This window comes from Carcharhinus amblyrhynchos, chromosome 3 (assembly GCF_965287045.1).
Source record: "Carcharhinus amblyrhynchos chromosome 3, sCarAmb.v2.hapA, whole genome shotgun sequence".
Classification (NCBI taxonomy): Eukaryota; Metazoa; Chordata; class Chondrichthyes; order Carcharhiniformes; family Carcharhinidae; genus Carcharhinus; species Carcharhinus amblyrhynchos.
The window spans coordinates 123,141,797-123,164,922 of record NC_137326.1 but is presented as its reverse complement, the minus strand read 5'-3'; the positions used below and the strand labels follow the sequence as shown (position 1 = coordinate 123,164,922).

The 23,126-nt window shown below is 40.1% G+C and overlaps 1 protein-coding gene across 1 annotated transcript in view; it reads left to right on the top strand.

The window, feature by feature from the left end:
* The window catches only part of atr (ATR checkpoint kinase), a 77,293-nt gene that overhangs the window by 32,097 nt on the left and 22,070 nt on the right, over nucleotides 1-23,126 (top strand). The window contains exons 23-36 of the mRNA XM_080185943.1: nucleotides 1,557-1,670; nucleotides 4,642-4,757; nucleotides 5,050-5,170; nucleotides 5,825-5,962; nucleotides 7,384-7,591; nucleotides 8,787-8,965; nucleotides 10,248-10,412; nucleotides 11,142-11,233; nucleotides 12,364-12,455; nucleotides 13,367-13,544; nucleotides 13,632-13,817; nucleotides 14,575-14,734; nucleotides 19,053-19,229; nucleotides 20,567-20,709. Coding sequence (XP_080042069.1) covers nucleotides 1,557-1,670; nucleotides 4,642-4,757; nucleotides 5,050-5,170; nucleotides 5,825-5,962; nucleotides 7,384-7,591; nucleotides 8,787-8,965; nucleotides 10,248-10,412; nucleotides 11,142-11,233; nucleotides 12,364-12,455; nucleotides 13,367-13,544; nucleotides 13,632-13,817; nucleotides 14,575-14,734; nucleotides 19,053-19,229; nucleotides 20,567-20,709 — 2,069 coding nt within the window. The remainder of the gene's footprint in view (nucleotides 1-1,556; nucleotides 1,671-4,641; nucleotides 4,758-5,049; nucleotides 5,171-5,824; nucleotides 5,963-7,383; nucleotides 7,592-8,786; nucleotides 8,966-10,247; nucleotides 10,413-11,141; nucleotides 11,234-12,363; nucleotides 12,456-13,366; nucleotides 13,545-13,631; nucleotides 13,818-14,574; nucleotides 14,735-19,052; nucleotides 19,230-20,566; nucleotides 20,710-23,126) is intronic.

The following is a 23,126-nucleotide window of genomic DNA, read 5'->3' as shown; positions in this document are numbered from 1 at the left end:
AAAAATGACCAGGGCAGGGCAGTGGATGTTGTTTACATGGACTTAGTAAAGCCTTTGATAAGACTGCTCATGGCAGACTGTTACAGAAGGTGAAGTCATATGGATCTGAGGTGAGCTGATAAGATGGATACAAAACTGGCTTGGGCATAGAATGCAGAAAGTAGCAGTGGAGGGGTACTTTTCTAACTGGACATCTGTGGCAAGTGGTGTTCACAAGGATCAGTGCTCAGGCCGTTGTTGTTTGTCTTTAAATGATTTGGAGGAAAATGTAGGTGGTCTGATTAGTGAATTTGCAGATTTGTCGGAGGATACAGCAGGATATAAATCAGCTGGAGACCGAAAGATGGCAGATGGAATTTAACCTGGACAAATGTGAGGTGATGTAATTTGAAAGGTGGACTGCAGAAGGAAAGTATACAGTAAATGATAGAGCCCTTAGTAATATTAGCATACAGAGGGAGCAAGGTGTGCCGATCCACAATTCCCTGAAGTTGACAATTCAGGTGGACAAGGTAGTCAAGAAGGCGTGTGGCATGCTGGCCTTCATCAGTTGGGGCGTTGAGTATCAGAATTGGAAAATAATGTTGCGGCTGTATCAGACTTTGGTTAAGCCGCATTTAGAGTATTGTGTACAATTCTGGTCACCACACTACTGAAAGATGTTGATGCATTGGAAAGGATGCAGAAGAGATTTATGAGGATGTTGCCTGGTTTGGAGGATATGGACTACGAAGAAAAGTTGAACAAACTTGGATTGTTTTGATTGGAGTGTCAGAGGATGAGGGGGCACCTGATAGAGGTTTACAAGATTATGAAGGGCTTGGAAAGAGTAGGTGGTCAGAGGCTTTTTCCCAGAGTTGAAGGATCAATTACTTGGGCATAAGTTAAGAGTGAGAGGGGGAAAGTTTTAAAGAGATGTAAGGGGCAAGTTTTTTCATACAGAGGGTGGTGAATGCTTGGAATGCAAGGAGCAACATGATAAGGCTGTGGGGAAAGACCAAAGGAGTGGGACTGATTGGATAACACTTTCAGAGAGCCCTCACAGATGTGATGGACATACTGAGCTCCCCCTGTGCTGAATTATTCTGTGATTTTATTTGGCTTGTGTTAGTTTGCTTGCATTTTCTGGTAATTTGTTCCACAACAATATCAGCAGAAGCTGAAGAACTAATTGGATTTCTAGTTGATGACTGTCTTGCGTAGTGTACGTGAGGGAGACAAGAAGAGGGTGAGATAGTAATAGAAACTGATTAAGACATAATTATAAACTTAATGCTCTCTAAGTAGGGTACTATTCATTTTTAAGGCATTTTGTAAGCTCCAATTAACTGAAAATTGGTGTCTGCTAGGGTGAACTGCTGCCTGAAATTATTTGTAAGATCAGGTTCTGACTCAAGTGTCTTCAGTTGCTTTAAATTCTTTAAGAAAATGTTATAGTGATTCATACTTATAATTTTATTAAAATGAAGTAAATTTCCATTATTAATTAGTGATAAAATGTGAAAGTATAACTTGCAGTAAATATTGTTGTTATTTTGTAATTACGTCTGTGACAGGCTGGTGTGGAAGACCCCAATTTTGCCCATCATTTATTGATAGAGTTGACAAGAGCCTTCCTCGCTTATGCAGATAATGTTCGCGCTCAAGACTCAGCTGCTTATGCCATTCAGGTATGGAAACAGCTGCCTATTTGTACGGACTTGGGAGAGTGGTGTATGTAATAACAAGCCAGATTATTTTTAGAGCAAGAGTATTAACTTATTTCATTCTGAAGTTATTTTACAGAAGGAGCAGGGTAGAGTAAATAACAAACTATGGAGAAGGAAAGAAATATAAATTAGGACAAGCAATAGAAAGCATGTTCATGAATAGGAGTGAATATACTTTCAAGGCGTGTTTTTCATTTAACCATCAGTTGTATTTACTGGATCAGATACTTGGCTCTCTGTAGTGTCAGCAAAGAGAATGCTTGAGCCTTGACCTTGTCACCTTTGGCTAAAAACAACTGTCTTAACTAGCAAAACTGTACAGAACATAAAATAGTACATAGTTCATACAGTGCAAATTGGTGATGTGTGCATTTTGTTTTAAGAAACTATTTATAAATTTCACAATTTGTTTTTTTTATCCGCTTTCCTTCTCGGGGCTTGGAATGTTAGTGGTGGCATTTAGCTGCTGAGACAAGTGCGCCACAGCCAAGCCCTCTCCTGGTGTCCCCATGTATATATATTATATATGTATATACACACAGCATATGTGTTGCATCCAAGACATTGTTGTGTGGAGAGCAGCCAGCAGAGGTACAATGGGTTGAATGGCTTCATTCTATACTGCAAATATATGGGATTCGTTAGATTATGTCATTAGAAGTGTGGCAAGCTTTCTCCTAGATGTGCTGAGGCAAATATACTGCCTGCTAGTCTATAAGACCTACAAAACCAAGTACCAACCAGGAATCAAACCTGGGTCTGTGGTTCAGCTGCCCACTGCTTTTACCAACTGAATATTCACAGATCCAAAGAAAATAATCTAATTTTCCTTATTGCTGCAAGATGGCATCTAGTTGATGACTTGGAGCAGTTATTGTAAATAGTAAGGAGTTGAGGCCTGCAGCTAAATATAATTCTCTGGACTTTTAAAAGCTTGTAACTGACATTTCTTAGCTGCATGCTTGTACGTATCCAATGTTAGATTAAATTTTTAAATAAACTTTATACATGCTTCAGGAATCCCATGAAGACATGTTTATGTTGGGGGCAGTTGGACGAGGAGTTACTTTTGTTTCAGTGGACCAACTGGGAACTATAATTGTCATCATCTTAAGAGGTACCACCAGTGTGACGAATTAGTGGACCAGATCTCCAGAACTCCAGATCATCAGAGACTAGACGCGTGACTGAAGATGTATGTCAAGACCCTGTGGAAATCCTGATGTATGGACTTGCGGGGGAGTTACCTGGGAAGTTTTAACTTCCAATGAGCACTTGGCCTGAAACGTTAGATAATTCCGCAGTAATTAATTGAATAGTTAACCAGGAAACATTAGACAGATTGAAACCTAGCTAACTCCTGGACTGAATCCTTAATCGCTATCACTGATCCCCCGAACAACCTCTCGACAACCCCTGACCTGATAGCCCCCACTCCAACTACTTGACTAATAACCTTGACCAGACCTGACTACTCTCTGCCAACCACCCGAATGCACCTCTGACCAAATATGAGTACCCCTGAGCCGACTTCCCATCTTCCTACCCATCTCATTCATCCACTCATCCGTTCACTAACGTCCAAAGACTGGACATTTAAACTTCCCATACAGCAGCTAGTGCCGTAAAGAGGGAGCATGTCTTGTCTTCCCCCGACTCTGCACCAACAGAGTTCCCTGAGGGAAGCTGTGATGTGCATTTCTAAGAAAATGGGCTAGGACTGTCATGGAAGAAACGTGGAGCAACATCAGGTCAGGAAAATGTGAAGGTGTTCACTTTGGCAGGCAGAATAAAGAAACAGTATTATTTAAATGGAGAACGACAGCAGAATGCCGAGATGAAGAGGAATTTAGGTGTTTTCATATGAGTTAGAAAAAGTTAGTATGCTGGTATAGCAAATATTCAAGAAAGCTAATGGAATCCTATCCTTTATTACAAGAGGAATTGAACTTAACTGTAAGGATGTTAGGCTTAATTTAGTAAGAAATCTTACAATACCAGGTTAAAATCCAACAGGTTTACTTGGTAGCAAACGCCACTAGCTTTTGAAAGCTAGTGGCATTTGCTACCAAATAAACCTGTTGGACTTTAACCTGTTGTTGTGAGACTTCTTACTGTGTTTACCCCAGTCCAACACTGGCATCTCCACATCATGCTTAATTTATACAAGATATTGGTGAGACCACATCTCAAGTGTTATATGCAGTTGTGGTCTGCTTATTTAACGAAGGATGTAAGTGTGTTGAAGGCTGTACAGAGGAGGCTTATGGGATTGATACCTGAAATGAGTGTGTTGTCTTATGAGGATAGGTTGGAAAGGCTAGGCTTAATTCCAACTGAAGTTTAGAAGAGTGAGGGGTGACTTGATTGAAACATATATGATCCTGAATGTTCTTGACAAGGTAGACATGGAAATGATGTTCCCTCTTGGTGGGTGAGTCCAGGACGAGGGGGGCATTGTTTTAAAATTAGGGACTGCTTTTACGGAAATGAGGAGAATTCTTTTTCTCTCAGAGGATTGTGTGACTTTGCAACTCTCCGCCTCAGAAAGTGATGGAGGAGGACTCGCTGCATATTTTAAAGGCAGAGGTAGATAGATTCTTGCTGGGCCAGGGAATCAGAGGTTATTGGGGTAGATGGGAATGTGGAATTCAACAGAAACAGATCATCTGTGATCTTAATGAATGGTGCAGGAGACTTGAAGGGCTAAATGGCCACCTGCTGTTTCTATTTCCTATGATCGTACGTGAATGTTTGAGTGCAGTAGCAATGACGATCATTGCCACTGCTTGGAAGATCTGGGCCACTATCTCAGAAACTATGGTCAGTAGAAGTAAGAGTGCTTAATCGGGGTTATCTTTAACACCTCATAGATTTTGGCAGTTTAAGCGTGGGGACATTTTGCTAAAGATTTACAAAATTGAACTTTCAGGAGTTGCTGCAAATATATAAATGTAAAGAAGGGAAAGCTGATTGTCCAGGACGCAGGCTGTGGAGGAGCTTTCCAGAGCATGTGCAAGAAATCTTGGAACCTCATCTAAACACCAGGTCTGCACTATTTTCTTGGTGCCTTTTCCAAGCATTTTGACTGAACTGAAGGCGTGTTTTGTTCACAATTTTTAACATTGCTCAGCAGTGGAAATTGGGAAAGCACCTCACCTACACCTCTGAATGTAAATTTATGGATAACCGCCACGTGAAGTTTACATATGGCTCAGGTTTACTTGATTATGATACCTGTTCTGTCAAGATTTTTAAAAAAATATTAATGTAGTGTTTAAGTGATAAAGTAAGTTTCTATATAAAAAAAATCAAAAGGCAGTTGTTTTTGCTTTTAAAGGTACAAAAGTTCTCAGAAGACGTGCAATTGGGACAGCATTAAGAAGCCATTTTATCTTGGCAAACATGACCGAAACTTTGCAGAGTGGTCAGCAACATGGGCAGGATATCTTACAACCAAGGTGAGTTTGGAGTCAAAAAAAGGCTAATCACAGCATTTATTTTGTCTGTTATTTAGATAACACATAAGACTAATTTATAGCTTTAAGTAGTTTGCTCATGTAATATTTTCTGCAAATGTAGTCATTTGTCAGTGTCTTTACTGCTGCTGAATTAAAGTAAGGAGCAGTTTCAATGCTTTGCAAATGTTAGAGCCTAGAGATTTTTCTTGTAACAACAGAAGGTGAAGTTGCTATCAAAATTTACTCTGTTCTAGCAGGGACATAAAATCTTCAAAGCCTGTGAAGCAACTTCCTTAAACAATGGAATCCTTAGGGTTTTGGGATTATGATCCATTTTTAAGATGAAAGAAAGCATTATTTTCCGATCAGTGCCATATCCAAATGTTCCTGTAGTAGTCTATGACACTCCCTCCCCATCACTAACATCCTTGCTTCTGCATCTTATGTATTTGATGTTAGCTCATTTTAAAGTGTTAAATTGTTGCCTGAAATGACTCCACAAATTAATGATTCAAACCTGAATTTGTAGAAAGAACCCATAAAGACTATCTGAACGCAATTCCAAAAATTGTTTTAAATCTTTAAACATGTCAGTTCTTTTAGTTGCAGATTGAATAGTAGTTTAGGTAAATGTCCTAATGCATGTTCTTTCAGGTTCGACATGAGCTAGCCAGAAAAGTATTTGACTGTTGCAGCTTTATTACAAAACATGACTTCAAAGTGACCATCTATCTGCTACCTCATATCCTTGTCTACGGTTTGCTTGGCTGTAATGAAGAGGATCAACGTGAAGTAAGAAGCCAGTAGCTATATAGTTAATATGCATTCAATAGATCATGCTTTATCATGAGCACAGTTTTGCTCTTGGGCAGCACGGTGTGGCACAGTGGTTAGCACTGCTGCCTCACAGCGCCAGGTACCTAGGTTCGATTCCCAGCTGGAGTCGCTATCTTTGCAGAGTCTGTATATTCTTCCCACGTTTGAGTGAGTTTTCTCCTGGTGCTCCGGTTTCCTCCCACAGTCCAAAGATGTGTGGGTTCGGTGGATGGCCATGCTAAGTTGCCCTTAGTGTCAGTTCGATTTGCAGGGTAAATACATAGGGTTATAGGGATAGGGCCTGGGTGGAATTGTTGTCAGTGCAGGCATGATGGGCCAAATGGCTTCCTTCTGCACTATAGGATTCTATAGTTTTGAACAATACCATACCAATAAAACACATATTAATCAACCAGTTCTATGTTGAGAAGAGAAAGAAAATATAGTTCTACCAAACAATATTAGATCTCCAAGTGAAAATTGGTTACGCTAGTTTTCTCTTCAGCAGCCTTCCTTGTTTTAATGCATAAAAAGGCAGTGCCGTTTACCTGTATCAGCTCATCATCCAATGTCCAGACTTTCGGTTGGCAAGATAAAAATACGTTAGTACATTATATAATGATATCAATCCAAGCAAAAAAGATTCCAGACTCTTAAATTTGAGAAAATGGATAGCAAATGATTGGCTTGGATGTACTTAGAAAAATAATAGAATTTTTTAAAGATAGATGAAAATATAACAAGGGTGAATAAAATTGTTTGAAAAGTATGTTAAATTAAATCTTTTTTAACGATTAGTTTGAGTCCTGGAGGGTTAATGTTCCATGGACGGCATGGCAGCACGGTGGTTAGCACTGCTACCTCACAGCGCCAGGGACCGTCTGTGTGAGTCTGCACATTCTGCCCATGTCTGCGTGGGTTTCCTCCGGTGCTCCGGTTTCCTCCCCCAGTCCGAAAGACGTGCTGGTTAGGTGCATTGGGCCATGCTAAATTTTTCCTCAGTGTACCCGAACAGGTGCTGGAGTGTGGCCACTGGGGGATTTTCACAGTAACTTCATTGCAGTGCTAATGTAAGCCTACTTGTGACACTAATAAATAAACTTTATACCTTTAAAAATAAATCTGCTTCTAATATTACAGCAGTTTCATACTGAATAGCTGTTTTACATGGCGTGTAAGATTAAAAAGTGCATGAGCTGTTCAGCAACTCATTATCTTGAATCGGTTGGTGATCTTGAAGCTGAAATGTTGAGCATAAAAAACTATTATTCAACATTACGCTTAGCTTCAGCTTGATTGGGCCCTGTGCTGCAAGATTTAATGGTTTGCGTTTAGCGTCTAGCAGAAAATGGATTGTAATTAGTTCTTGTGAAGAAACTATTTTATTTCTTCCGCAGGTATATTCAGAGATGATGGCTGTCCTAAAACATGATGAGGCGTCGGATAGGAGATTGCAGGACAGTGCGTCAGATCTGAGTCAGTTGAGCACGCAGACTGTTTTCTCCATGCTGGATCATCTTGCGCGGTGGTCCAGACACAAATTACAAGCTCTTAGCTCTGAGAAAGGTGCTGGCAGATCCAGCAAGGACAGAGGGGGTCCTAATGGTAAGTCTCAAAAAGTCAACCCACCTTTGATGGTGGCTGAGAAGAAACCTGGGTGAGGTGTGTTCAGCTGTTTCAAAATGGAAACCACCCATAACCATTTAAAAATAAATCATTGTGTATAATAGAGTTACTTTCTGGTAACAGCTGCAGATTGTTATTTTAGGAACTTATAGTAATTATAATTAGTATTTTATTGTGCATTAATTTTGAATTGAGCTTGCTGGCTGTTGTTGCCCATCTGCCAATGATTAGTTGCCAAAAAACAGTGAGGAAGTAAAACTGCTTCAACAAAGTCTGAAATGTGCAGTTCAGAAAAAATGGCTACATGTGAATGATAATGCAGTAATCTTACTTCAGAGCTGAAATGACTATTCTCGCTTTATTTGAATCTCTAGATGTGATTATATGCAGTACTCACTCCCAGCTATCTGTTTATTCTCTGTAGGAATTTGCACATTAGAACAATAACTTGTGTTACTGATTGTCTTCTATCTAACATGCCCTGTATTTAGTTTTACCATCCCACGATAAGTCCTAATTTAGTTTCAAGCTCTTGTGGACTGCTGTGCATTGCTGGATAGAAGAGTTACAGTTGAATTGCACGCAGGTAGTATCATTATATTGTGAAGATCTGTTCTGCTGGTCACTTCACGGTTGAATATAATCAGTATTGTGTGATTCCTTAGTAACAGATTTGTGCTGTGCTTTTCTCCCATTTTATGTGTTGGTGATGGTGGTCCCCTGGGCACTGCTGTGCGCCAGGTGACATTTAAAAATGACACCTTGATCCTCATATTTCCAAGTTGCTGGTCACGCAGGCAAATCAGAGACTGCCCTGCCAGTAATACATTGTGGTACCTATCCCTTGAAGTTTTTGTTTCTAAGTCACAGACTATATGGCAGAGAAAATGGCCATTGCCATCTCTTTTCAAGCCTGACATCAGCCTTTGCAGATAACTGGGAAAATCTCGCACATTATCTAACAAAGAAGAGTGATCTTAATGAGCAGGTGCAGTATGTAGACTTGGTAAATCTCATTGCTGAGTGATACTTGAGAATAAATAAAACTTGAGTACTGCAGGAAAGTCAATTCAGTTCTTTATGCAAATTCTGTAGAAATTACTTAAGAGAAATCTTTCATATACTGAATATGCAATTGCCTATCATGAAACTGTTTATGGTTTTTTTTTTGCAGTTTCAGGCTCAGAGTACAAAGAGTATAAAAATGTAACTTCTTTTCTGGACCTCATACCCCAGGATGCTCTTGCTGTAGCTTCTTTTCGATCCAAGGCTTATACTCGAGCAGTGATGCATTTTGAATCTTTCATCACGGAAAAGAAAGAGAACATTCAGCCGCATCTTGGATTTTTGCAGGTCAAAGAAATCGATAAGTAACAAATTTCCAAAATGATCAATACTTGATAAATCCGGGAGTAAGTCTTTCTGTTTCATGAACTATGAGAGGTTCAAGAAATCTCGTCTAACTTTATGATCAGCCAAAATGTGAGGTAACACATTTTGGAAGGTCTAATAAAGATAGGAAATATACAGTAAATGGCAGACCCCTTAAGAGTATTGATAGGCAGGGAGATCTGGGTATACAGTTACACAGGTCACTGAAAGTGGCAATGTAGGTGGAAAAAGTAGTCAAGAAGGCATACGGCATGCTTGCCTACATTGGCCAGGGCATTGAGTTTAAAAATTGGCCAGTCACGTTGCAGCTTTTTGAACCTCAGTTTGGCCACACTTGGAATATAATGTTCAATTCTGGTAGCCATGCTAGCAGAAGGATGTGGATACCATGGAGAGGGTACAGAAAATAGGTACCAGGATGTTGTCTGATATGGAGGGCATTAGCAGTGAGGAGAGGTTGGAGAAACTTGGTTTATTCTCACTGGAACGACAGGTTGAGGGACGTCCTGATAGATGTCTACAAGATTATGAGGGGCATAGACAGAGTGGATAGTCAGAAGCATTTTCCTCAGGGTGGAAGAGTCAATTACTTGGAGGCACAGGTTTAAGGTGCGAGGGGCAAGGTTTAAAGGAGATGTACGAGGCAAATATTTTACACAGAGGGCGGTGGGTGCTTGGAACTCACTGCCGGGGGAGGTAGTGGAAGTAGATACGATAATGAGTTTTAGGAGGTGTCTGGACAAATACATGAATAGAATGGGAATAGAGGGATATGGTCTCTGGAAAGGTAGTGGGTTTTAGTTGAGTCAGGCAGCATGGTCAGTGCAGGCTTTGAAGACCGAAGGTCTTGTTCCTGTGCGGTAATTTTCTTTGTTCTTTGTTCTAAAAGACATAATGCACATTCTAGCAACCTGTGTTACAATTAGACTCTTGTCTGCTAGATCATTGTTTATGGTTTTAATACCTTTTAAGGAACTGTAGTCCTCTTACAACTCACTCTCCACTATTGTACATTCTTCTTTTAATAACACTATCAAGAGTTTCGATCTAAAACAAAATGGAATGACATGCATTTATTGTATGATTCTCAAAGGCCACCTTAATGAACATGTGCAGTGTGTCGAGAAGGTTAATGACACGTTTGATTCATGCATAACAACAACAGAAAAAGTGCAATAAAGTTGATTTAAAAAGACACATTACTCACAGAACATTAAGGGCAATTTTTTTGTTCCAAATGCAGAAGCTATATGCAGCAATGCATGAGCCGGATGGAGTAGCTGGAGTTAGTGCAATCCGTAAAGGAGAGCGATCTCTTAGAGAGCAAATTTTAGAACATGAGAGCAGTGGACTGCTAAGAGATGCCACAGCGTGCTACGACAGAGCTATTCAGTTGGAACCTGATGAGGTAAGTGCCGAATGAAACCAATCCAATATAACTTGCTATACACTGTGAAGTCTACTTTATTCTTTTGATACAAAATTGTAACTAGAATTCATTTTTAAAAAGTTGAAGCATGAAGATGAATGTTAGTTTATAGATTTTATTTGAAAATTGATTGTGCCTGGTCCCTGTTGCCCAGTAGGTAAATGCACTGCCTGATATGGTTCTGAGCAATATAGATTAGGCAGGTCCAAGGTTTGGCGCCTTGTTTAACTGAAGTCAACCAGGTTACTGATGGAAATGTTACAGTATTTTTAAGCTGAAAGCATTAGAAATCGCCACAGGTCCTGCTGGCTGGTGCACATGGATGGTATCCAGGTAAAGACTTTGTCTGATTTGGCATGTGATTTCTCTCCCTGCTCTCTCAGGTGAATGGCCTTCGCTGTCTGAACTCTGAAACAGCTTTCTCAGACAAGATATTTGAAGGACTGCTGTTTCAGTGCTAACACTTTCCATTTCCTTTATTTTTCACCCCATTGGTCCAGTGTGGAAAAAGACCTGGCTTTTATTCAGCATCTCCATATTGGTAGTCTGACAAATATAAAAAAAACACTTTAGGACCACTAAAGAACCACTGTGACTTAATTCTATTCGATTTTTGAATGCATATAATCATTATTAACCAAAGTAATGCTTATTATTTGTTTGTTGAAAGAAATAGTTTGAAAGTGGCTTTCTTTTGTCTTAAATCAGATTATTCATTATCATGGATTGATGAAATCTATGCTCGGGCTTGGCCAGTTGTCCACAGTAATCACCCAGGTTAATGGAGTGCTTGCAAGCAGGTATAATCTACTCAGCTTTTTAAATCCATTGCTTTTGCAAATAGTTACAATTGTTGAAAGCATTGTCAAGTTGCATATTTTTAATATTTTCCTGATAGTCAAGTTCTGTTGATTATCCAGTATTATCAAGAGTATGGATATGGTGAATGTTCTGGTCCCTTGATTATAAAATTTGGAACAAATATTACATGGTGTTTATTTCGGAGAAGTGGTTTGGTATAAGAATATTGATTACCTTCTCCTTGGAAGTTATGAAGTGTTGTATGGTGATTTAATACTTTTTTTGTTCAATTTAAGTGCAGACAAACTGTTTGAAATAACAGGAATCACTATTTGGTTTTAAAGTCAATACTTGTGAAAAGTGTGCAAACAAAATTTTATATTTCACAGCCAATATTAAAAATGCAAGAAAGTCTTATTTTACATTGGGTACATGGTAAATACTTATAAAGAAACAATATTTAATCAATTTCTGATTCTCAAGTCCTTTTGCAAATTACTTCTTTCCCTCAACAGGAGCGGTCATAATCAAATCACAAATTAAACTACAGTGCCACAGTGATCAGCACTGTTGTCTCACAGCATTAGGGGCTCAGGTTCAATTCTAGCTTTGGGTGACTGTCTGTGTGGAGTTTGCATGTACTCCCCATTTCTATGGGTGCTCTGGTTTCCTTTTACAGTGCGTAGATGTGCATGTTAGGTGGATTGCCCATGCTAAATTGTCCCTTAGCGTCCCAAGATGTGTAGCTTAGATGGATTAGCCATGGCAAATGTGTGGGGTTACGGGGATAGAGTGGGGGAAAGGTCCTGGGTAAGATACTGTGTCAGAGAGAGTTGGTGCAGACTCGATGAACCAAATGGCGCCCTTCTGCACCAGTAGGATTCTATGATTATTTTATAATTGTGGCCTTCTGTTTATTTTGAAATATTTTTGTGTTCCTGAAATGATTGGCAAAAAGATATTTTGATCTGAGCAGTTATAGAATGGTTTTTAATAGTGAAAATTAGATTTTATTAAATGAAGAACATACTCATCTGCTATGAAGTCTGTGTGGTGAACAAAAATGAACCTATGTGTTTCTTAATGGAATCTGTGCATATATCATATGTTACATACGTGTAATTCACAGACCTGAGTGGACCTCTGAATTGAACACATACAGAGTGGAGGCGGCATGGAAGCTAACACAATGGGATTTGCTGCAGAATTATGTGACTACAGGTAATAAATTAGGCAAAATAAAACTAAACTGAAACAGTGAGTGGAATAAATTATCATAAATGGATGTTAAAATTCCAGCACAATGTTGAGATGTGAAGAGGTACTCCTAAGAAATGACATTTTAAAGAAATGTTCTCCCTTTAGGCCTATTCAAACCCTTGCCTTTTCCGCTCATATTGTCAGACATCATTTTTTGGCCAAGAGGACAGACAAGCATGTCTTTATCAATGACAGTAGGTGTGTGAGAGTAAGTTTGCCATGTCCTCTTATTTTCCTTTGTACCACCATTCCACCCCCTGCCTCCACCCCCAACCCGAGACTGAAACTCTGTACTGTGCTGTGAGAAATTCTGAGGGTTCTAACCACTGCCCTTTACCTCCCTGGCATTGGTAATTAAAGCTAAGAAAATGTGACATAGAATACAACTTTTTAAATCCAGATATCATACTGCTGGATTTAAAGGCTCAAAATCGATCTTTCAGTTTGCTTGGACATGACATTTCCTCCACCCATGAGCATGTTATGAAATGTTGCAGCAAAACCACACTTCGGTACATTCTGGCCTGGAACATGAATAAAGCACACCATAGAAACCAGAACATATTTGGCCATATTTGCATTCTCTCATTTTAAAAAATATTTATTTTCTATTGTTGCACGACAATATTTCTGCCCCTGCTTTCTCACTATAGTTTTTTTGATCTAAATTAGAGAATATTGCTTTGGGAAATTAGAAAGTCCTTTATCCATTTTCTGGACTTTTTTGCACTTTATGAACATTTCACCAAAGTATGACAAGCAACCTCTAATAGTGTAGCACACATCGCCATCATTGCTTTAAATGATCCTTGTCTGAAATATTTGCTTTGATCCTTCCAAATATCACCTGTAGTAAGTACTTTCCTTTTCAGAGAGGAAATCCTGTTCCTGGAGCGTGAGACTTGGACAACTATTGCTTGTTGCTAAACAGAACAACACAGAGGGTTTCTATGAACAACTACAGGTCACTCGGGCAGAACAGATTGTGCCTCTCTCCGCAGCAAGCTTTGAGCGAGGGTCCTATCAGCGAGGTTATGAGTACATTGTCAGGTACTGTTAGAGTCAACTTTGTTTTAGATGTTTCTGTTTCAAGCATATTAATGCATTATTAATTTTGAGTTATTTGCTTTTATTCAGACTCCATATGTTGTGTGAGCTGGAGCATAGTGTCAAAGGACTGCTTCAGCAGCAGCCTGGGACTCATCGTAAAGAACATGAACATCCTCTCAACTGGCAGGCTCGTCTAGAAATGACTCAAAATTCCTTTCGGGCTAAGGAGCCAATCTTGGCACTGCGCAGAGCGTTGCTACGTGTCAGTAAAACGTATGTCAACACATTGCATTTATGATTTTAGATTGCGAAATATCAGTCCAGAAGTGGGGTGATTAAACTTTGATGGGGACTTGCTAGGTTAAAAGTCTGGATCATTCCATATTACATGGCGGCACAGTGGCAAAGTGGTTGGCACGGTAGAACAGTGGTTAGCACTGCTGTTTCACTGCACCAGAGACCTAGGTTTGAGTCCCAGTTTGGGTCACAGTCTATGTGGAGTTTGTACATTCTCCCTGGGGCTGCGTGGGTTTCCTCCCACATTCTGAAAGATGTGCTGGTTAGTGTATTGACCCAAACAGGCGCGGACTGTGGTAACATAATAGAATTTCACTGTAACTTCATTGCAGTGTTAATGTAAGCCTTACTTGTGACTAATAAATAAACATTACTTTTACAATAATGTTGCATTTATATCTACAAATGTTTTACTTAAATAAATTTTCAGTAGTGTTCCAGGTTGTGTATATATATCAAAACAAATGTGAAATTAATTCTGTGAAGTAGCAGAGAATTTTGATTCCTGTACACAGTGTATGTTTGGTTTCAGCTCCTGTGAGTGGGGTTAATAAAGTCGCAGAAATTAGTTTATTGGGAAGGGAAAGATATGTAAAGAAGGAAAACTGTTTTCTTTTATATGAAAGTTATATGGAATTATACCTATTTGAAGTGACTTTTTAAAAAGATAATTTTTTAAAAATTATATTAGAAACTATTGATAACAGATTTCAATCTATGTGATTGCAAATAGAACAGATTACAGTGAGCTGGTTGGAGAATGCTGGCTGCAAAGTGCCAGAGTTGCCAGGAAAGCAGGTCATCACCAAACTGCATACAATGCCCTCTTAAATGCAGGAGAGTCTCGATTACCAGAGCTTTACATAGAAAGAGCAAAGTGGCTTTGGTCCAAGGTAAGTTTAACAATGCACTACCATTTGCAAACTTTACTTCAGGGGTCCATTTTGAATGCATGTAGGAGTTTCAAAATATTTCTAAATATTGTTAACCACCAATAATGTGAAGATATTTCAGAGTGGGACTTGGGTGATAAATGGAAAGATAACCCTTCTGCATGCTCTTTATAGGCTGAATTATAATCAAGCATACTTGTTTTATAATCCAATTGCAAATTTAACTATACCCCGAAATCACTGACTTTCGCGCCTGCCTCTGCCTATCAATGCTAAATTCCTCACCTATATGTCCAGGCATGGAAGCCCCATTGCAATCCTGATCTCCCATCCGCCCACTGTAGACGATAGCTCATCTTTACTTACAGCTAGGCTGAGTTCATTCTTGCATTATCAATCAATTGATTTATTCAAAATTTAATTTTGAGAATTTGTCTCATAGTTCTAGTTCATGATGTACACGTGCTCTTAAATCTCGATAATAATGTGCGATGTTAAAAGGAGAAGTAGAACTTCAAAACTGGTTAGAACTAATTTGTTACAAAATGTTATTGTCTGTTGTTACAACGGATAGATCTGGCTAGGTGTGTGCATGTGTGTGAGCGTGTTTGCATGAAAGAGGGGTGAGCTTGTGTGTGTGTGAATGAGGAAGGTGTCCACATGTGAGAGGGATGTGCACATATGAAAGGGTGTGTCTGTGTGTGTGAATGGTTTGATAGAGCAGACGCAGCACAGATTCATTAAGGGGAAGTCGTGTTTAACGAATTTATTGGATTTCTATGAGGATTTGACTAGTGCGGTAGACAGAGGGGAACCTGTGGATGTGGTGATCCTCGATTTTCAAAAGGCATTTGATTAGGTGCCACACAAAAGGTTGCTTCAGAAGGTTAGGGTGCATGGAGTTGGGGGTAAGGTGTTAGCGTGGATAGAGGATTGGTTGTCTAATAGGAAGCAGAGGGTATCAATGGGTGCTATTCTGGTTGGTGGTTGGTGACTAGTGGAGTGCCGCAGGGATTGGTGCTGGGCCTGAGCTATTTACCAGTTATATAGATGATCTGGAGGAGGGGGCTGAGTGTGGGGTAACGAAATTTGCTGATGACACAAAGTTGAGTGGAAAAGCGGAGGGTGTGGAAAGTTTGCAGAGGGATCTGGATAGGCTGAGCGAGTGGGCGAGGACCTGGCAGATGGAGTACAATGTTAACAAGTGTGAGGTTATCCGCTTTGGCAGAAATAATAGTAGGAGGGATTACTATTTAAAGGGCGAAAAGCTGCAGCATGCTACGGTGCAGAGGGAACTGGGGGTCCTTGTGCATGAGTTGCAAAAACCCAGTCTGCAGGTGCAGCAGGTGATCAAGAAGGCGAATGGAATGCTGGCCTTTATAGCAAGGGGGATAGAATATAAAAGCAGGGAGGTCTTGCTGCAACTGTACGGGGCACTGGTGAGGCCGCAGCTGGAGTACTGTGTGCCGTTTTGGTCGCCGCACTTGCGCAATGATATTTTGGCCTTGGAGGGAGTGCATAGGAGGTTCACTAGGCTGATACCGGAGATGAGGGGGTTGGACTATGAAGAGAGATTAAATAGACTGGGTCTGTTCTCGTTGGAGTTTAGAAGGATGAGGGGGGATCGTATAGAGACGTATAAGATAATGAAGGGGATAGATGGGGTAGAGGTAGAGAGATTCTTCCTGCTGAGAAAGGATAGCAGGACTAGAGGGCACAGCCTCAAGATAAGGTGGGGTCAGGTGGTGCAGTTTAGAACGGAGGAACTACTTCACTGAAAGGGTGGTGAATCTCTGGAATTCTCTGCCTGTTGAAGTGGTGGAGGCTACCTCGCTAAATATATTTAAGTCACGGGTAGATAGGTTTTTGACAGACAAGGGTTATGGGGAGAAAGCGGGAATGTGGAACTGATCCACTTCAGATCAGCCATGATCTTATTGAATGGCGGGGCAGGCTTGAAGGGCTAGATGGCCTACTCCTGCTCCTATTTCTTATGTCCTTATGATGTATGTCAGAGAGGTGTGTGTGTGTGTGTGCACATTTGTGTGTGTGCGCATGAAAGGTGGGTGACTGGCTGGAGTGGGCATATGTTCATGTGTGAAGTGGTAGGGAAAGGGATGTGTGTGTCTGGCTCACTCCCAGTCTCTGTTTTCATTTACCCCATGTACCATCATGCAGTCTCACCCACATTCACAGTGGGTGAGGGTGAATGAATGACCATATGAGACTGGGAATGAGCTGGACACATTGACTCTCACCCTTTCATAGGCCAGCTTTATTTATTATCCTTTTTAAAACTTATTAATTTACGTTTTTGGCTCAGCAAGTTGTTTCTTTTCATATGCAGCTTTTTTGAAAAGGAATTTAATATTGTGCCGCGCCTTATCTTTCTGAAATTTGCTTATCGGCCCCTTTAGTGAAAAATAAACTGGATAAGTGAAAAGATTGGATAAGTCTACGGTAGATTCTTTTGGATGGTTTCCTGGACAGACTTTCAAAGTCATTTGACAACTTTCAATCATGGAATCCCTACAGTGCAAAAGGAGGCCATTCGGCCCACCAAGAATGCACCAAACACAATCCCACCTAGGCCCTATTCCCGCAACCCCACATATTTACCGTGCCAATCCCCTGACACTAGCGGTAATTTAGCATGGCCAATCAACCTAACCTGCACATCTTTGGATTATGGGAGGAAACCAGAGCATCCAGAGGAGTCGCACGCAGACATGGGGAGAATGTGCAAACTTCACACAGATAGTGACCTGAGGCCAGAATTGAACCCGAGACCCTGGTGCTGTGAGGCAGCAGTGCCTCTTTGCATAAACTTTCAAACAAGATGTAACTTGGCTGGCAGTGAGGAAGGCTTGATCCTGTCACATCCTTCCTACACATCCGGACTCTCATGTTGCCCTTGACTTGGGTTGGTGGGGAAGAGATTCTTATCCACTTCCTCCCTGAGTATATCTTTGCAAAGTAAGTGAAAGAGATGCAGTAGTTTTTGTCACAGCCTGAGCAGCTCTGTCATCTGTGTTCTGTGGGCTATTCTGAGGGTTGCACACTGAAATAAACATCAGCCGCGGCTGAAGGACCATCATCTTGGTGAAAAATGCTAGTTGTCCTCGATTGGGTGTTGCAGAATCGCTCATTCCAAAGTCCCAGGACCGTGTGCTAATGGGCACACTAAAGTCTGGGACAATCGCTACAGAGATGAAATAGGGAAAGGTCACTTCTCCACCATTGTACACCGAGGGTCTGGAAACTGTGTTTCCCCTTGGGCTTTATGCCTGACAAAGAATATATTGTGTAAAAATCAATAGTATTGAGGCAGCTCAGAGTGGAACATGTTGTCTGGAAACGCATTGAATTTTATTGCGCTTTCTGTAATTTCCAAGTCAAAATGTTTTGTAATATACTTTTATAAATTTTATGAATAAAGTATATTTTGGGGGAGAAAAAGTTATTACACAAGTATATATTCTGCCCTACTGTTTGCTGTGGTTTTCCACACTGTCTCTTCTACGTGCAACAGTGGAATGACTGCTGTAGTTGTAGTAGTTAGATTATTTCTTTTTTATCAGCAGTAATTAATTCAGATTACATTTTTCCATTTAAAAAATCCTGTTTTCTTAATTGGACTCCTGCCTCAGAAGAAAACCTCTAATTAAATAATAATAAGAGTTTCATGATTTTCCATATCAGTGATTCTTAACAAACCAGTTCTCCATCCATTGATATCTACACTTCCTGCTGCCTCAGCAAAGCAGCCAGCATAATCAAGGACCCCACGCACCCTGGACATTCTCTCTTTCGCCTACTTCTGTCAGGAAAAAGATGTAAAAATCTGAGGTCATGTACCAACTCAGGAACAGCCTCTTCCCTGCCGCCATCAGACTTTTGAATGGACCTACCTTATATTACGTTGATCTTTCTCTACATCCTAGCTATGATTGTTACACTTCATTCTGCACCCTCTCGTTTCTTTCTCTATGAATGGTATGCTTTGTATAATGCGCAAGAAACAATACTTTTCACTGTATCCCAATACATGTGACAATAATAAATCAAATCAAATAAGCGAACCCTTAGTTTCTCCTACTCGAGATGTGCTGGCTTTCCACTTGCACTCGGTATTTACTTTGATTGCAGTGCACAGCAAGGTGGGTTACAGTGAGGCCTTGAGTCTGTGGAAGTAATGACACCGTGGTGACAGATATCACAGAAAAGCTATTTAGATCGGTGTTGACTGCTGTAATTCCTCTTCGATGCAGGTATTAATTTAATCCTATGTAACAACATTGTTTTACTTTTTCTCCAGGGTGATGTTCACCAAGCTTTAATTGTCCTGCAGAAAGGTGTCGAGTTGTGTTTTGGAGAAACAGAAATGAGCGACGATAAAAGCTGTTTAATAAAGGGAAAAGCTGTGCTGTTAGTTGGACGTTTTATGGAAGAGACAGCTAACTTTGAAAGCAATGCAGTTATGAAAAAATATAAGGTAACTGAAATATCCTGAAGTGCATCCACAGTTAGATTTATACGAACAACTGTCTTGTTGGTGTGAAAGGAATTTTGCTTCACAACTTCGCTGAATTTGTAGCACATTACTGGAGCTTGGTTCTCATGTGACTCTAGAATGAAATAGAATGGAACTCCTTGGAGAAGGAAGTTACACTGCATCTGGAGCTAAGTGAAACTCAGGCACTAGACTCGTAGTATATTTGTGCTATTGTTGTAATCTGAATGTGTTTCAAAATGATCACATTTTAAATACTCTAAAAGTAAGTGTTATGTCTAGTTCTCTTAAACTAAAAGTCCAAGAATGCCCCTCATACAGCAAATTTCCAAGCTCTGCTGAACAGTTAATGAATATGCTTTCCTAATGCAAAAGGACAAATAATAAAAGAAAAGTTAAATTAAAGTTTGTTAGTGTCACAAGTAGGCTTACATTAACACTGCAATGAAGTTACTGTGAAAATTCCCGAGTCGCCACACTCCAGCACCTGTTTGGGTACACTGAAGGAGAATTTAGCATGGCCAATCCACCTAACCAGCATATCTTCGGAGTGTGAGAGGAAACTGGAGCACCCAGAGGAAACCACGCAGACACGGGGAGAATGTGCATACTCCACAAAGATAGTGACCCAAGCTGGGAATTGAACCTGGGTCCCTGGCACTGTGAGACAACAGTGCTAACCATTGTGCCACCATGCTGCCCTGCCAATCCTGTGCACCTTTGAGCAGCTTGGCTGAAGAATTTATATTGGTTCAGAAATTCTAATGTATCTATCCTGGAGAGCATGGTATGAGGCAGAAAATATGATTTTTAAATTGGAGAAGTGAAAGAGCTCCTGTACTATTAATGTTTCAAATTTCACAGAATAAATTAAGATATGATTTTTATCATTGTTTGTAAACGTGTTTGAAAGTCCGTCAGTGTTGAGGGAGCCCATTGAACTAAGGAGTACAGGAACATATTAAGATAGGCTGCATTTGTCCTCAATGCTGTGCACACGCAGTTCCAGCGTTTACTCCATTACGCCACTGTGAGTGAAAGGACAAGCAGCGGCCAGGAATAAAGATGGTGCTGCCCATAGCATCACAGCTGTGTGACCAGAGAGTATCCATACCTAGACTTAATTCTGAAAAGTTTAAAAGACTTAGATGACACTTCAATTTTTCTATTTCACAAAGATGGGATATATGACAACTTTGGCGTGCCTTATTTGTCTTTTCAATTATCAATTGATGGTTTGCAGATGTTTCATTTTTAAGTGCAGCTATCATTTTCTTGGTATATCCTTCAGTTTCACAAATTGCTTTCCACGTTAACAGGAAGTGACCACTTTGTTGCCAGACTGGGAAGATGGACATTTTTACCTGGCAAAGTATTATGACAAATTGATGCCAATGGTGACTGATAACAAGATAGAAAAACAAGGAGATTTGATTCGCTACATCGTCCTTCATTTTGGCACGTAGGTATCTGAATCAAGTGAAGCTTCTGCTTGTGTTATTTTTATCAGTCGGCTGGATGGCTTAAATGTGATATAGAATGATGTCAAAAGGGCAGGTTCAAACCATGTACCAGACATGGTAGTTCATGAAGGCTGGCCTCCTTACCTTACCCTATGTTTGATGTGGAGTGATGCCCTTCAGCTATAAAACCATTTGTCTGTCTCAGAAGGAGAGATATGCCTTTGGTCCCTTGTGTACTGTGGCTAATTAATTATCTTATGTTCTTCAAAACAGATTGGAAATGCAAATTGGAAAAAATTATTTCTCAGTTGGCAAAGTAAATGCCAATTGGGCAAAATATCTATATGTTTGGAATGGGGAAGTTTCTGTTTATGTACATATTTTGTTGAAATGGTACTTTGACCGATGCCTGAATTGAAAAGTTTGAACAGAATGCATTTGTTTCCCCTTTCTTAAAACTCAGCGCTACAATTCCATGTGTCTGAATCTTAAGCAATCAACTACGTTGCTTTTGCCTTTTTTTGCTTCCAAGTGTGACCAATGTGCAATTTCAACTAACTCAGGATTTGTCAAAGTAAGATAAAAATAACCACATTATTTATAAATTTTAATTCAAAAGTATTTCACTAATACTGTTGATTAAATGTTCTCTATGAAAGCTACATGAAAAAAATCACTATTGTTCAATATTTAATCTTTATTTCTCACTGGCCCTGATGGAATGCATCCCAGGGTACTAAATGAAATGGCGGAGGAAATAGAAAATGCGCTCATGGTAATTTACCAAAATTCGCCGGACTCTGCAGCAGTTCCGGCAGATTGGAAAACAGCAAATATGATGCCACCGTTTTAAAAAAGTGGTGGACAAAAGGTGGGTAACTAGGCTGGTTAGCTTAACTTCTGTAGTGGGTAAAATGCTTGAATCTATCATCAAGAAACATAGCGAGACATCTGGATATAAATTATCCCAATTGGGCAAGGTGGGTCATGTTTAACTAATTTACTGGAATTCTTTGAGGACATTACAAATGCGATGGACAATGGGGTGGAAGTGGTTTATCTGGATTTCTAGAAGGCATTTGACAGGGTGATAATTTATGAAAATTCGCTGGACTCTGGGGCAGTTGTGGCAGACAAGATGCCGCACAAAAGGTTGCTGCATAAGATAAAGGTGCACAGTGTTTTGGGTAATGTATTAGCGTTGATAGAGGATTGGTAAAGTAACAAATCAAAGAGTGGAGGTAAATGGGTGTTTTTCCGATTGGCGATCAGTGATTAGTGGTGTGCCTCGGGTCAGTGTTGAGACCATATTTGTTTCCAATTTGCATTGACGATTGGGTAGGGACCAAGTGTACAGTGTCAAAATTCACATGATACTAAGATGAGACATTGAAAGTCTGCAAAAGAATATAGATAGTTTAAGTGAGTGGGCAAAGGTCTGGCAAATGGATTGCAACATTGGTAAATGTGAGGTCATTTATTTTGGTAAGAATAACAGCAGAATGGACTTGTTTAAATGGTAAAAAATTGCAGCATGCAGCTGTGCAGAGGGACTTGGATGCCCTTGTGCATGAATTAGAAAATGTTCATTTGCAGGTGCAGCAGATAATTAAGAAAGCAAATGGAATTTTGTCCTTCATTGCTTGAGAGATGGAATTTAGCAGCTGGTGAAGCCACACCTGGAGGACTGTGTACAGTTTTGGTCTTCTTGCTTGAGAAAGGATATACTGGCACTGGAGGGTGTGCAGAGGAGATTCACTAGGTTGATTTCAGAGTTGAGAGGGGTTGGCTTATGAAGAGAGACTGAGTAGACTAGGAGTATACTCATTGGAATTCAGAAGAATGAGGGGAGATCTTATAGAAACATATAAAATTATGAAGGGAATAGATAAGATTGAAGCAGGGAAATTGTTTCCACTGGCGGGTGAAACTGGAACTAAGGAGCATGGCCTCAAAATAAGGAGGAGCAGATGTGAACCTGTGGAATTCCCTGCCCAGTGAAGCAATTGAGGATATCTCATTGAATGTTTTTAAGGCAAAGATAGATAGATTTTTGAACAGTAAAGCAATCAAGAGTTATGGTGAATGGACAGGTAAGTGGAGCTGAGTCCTTGAAAAGATCGGCCATAATCTGTTGAATGGCGGAGCAGGCTTGAGGGGCCAATTTGCCTGTTCTTGCTCCTAGTTCTTCTGTTTTTTCTCCCCCTCCTCCATTAACTGCACAATCACATTGATGTGTATTCTGTAAATTGCAAATTCTGTCAATCTGGAAATCAACCTATTCACTTAATGCTGATAAAAGAACTTGCATATACCCTTTTCCATGACCTCAGGACCAGCAAAATATTTCAGACAATGAATTACTGTTGCAATGGAGCGATTTTTATTTTGTACTAAGCGATGTGGCCAGTTTGTG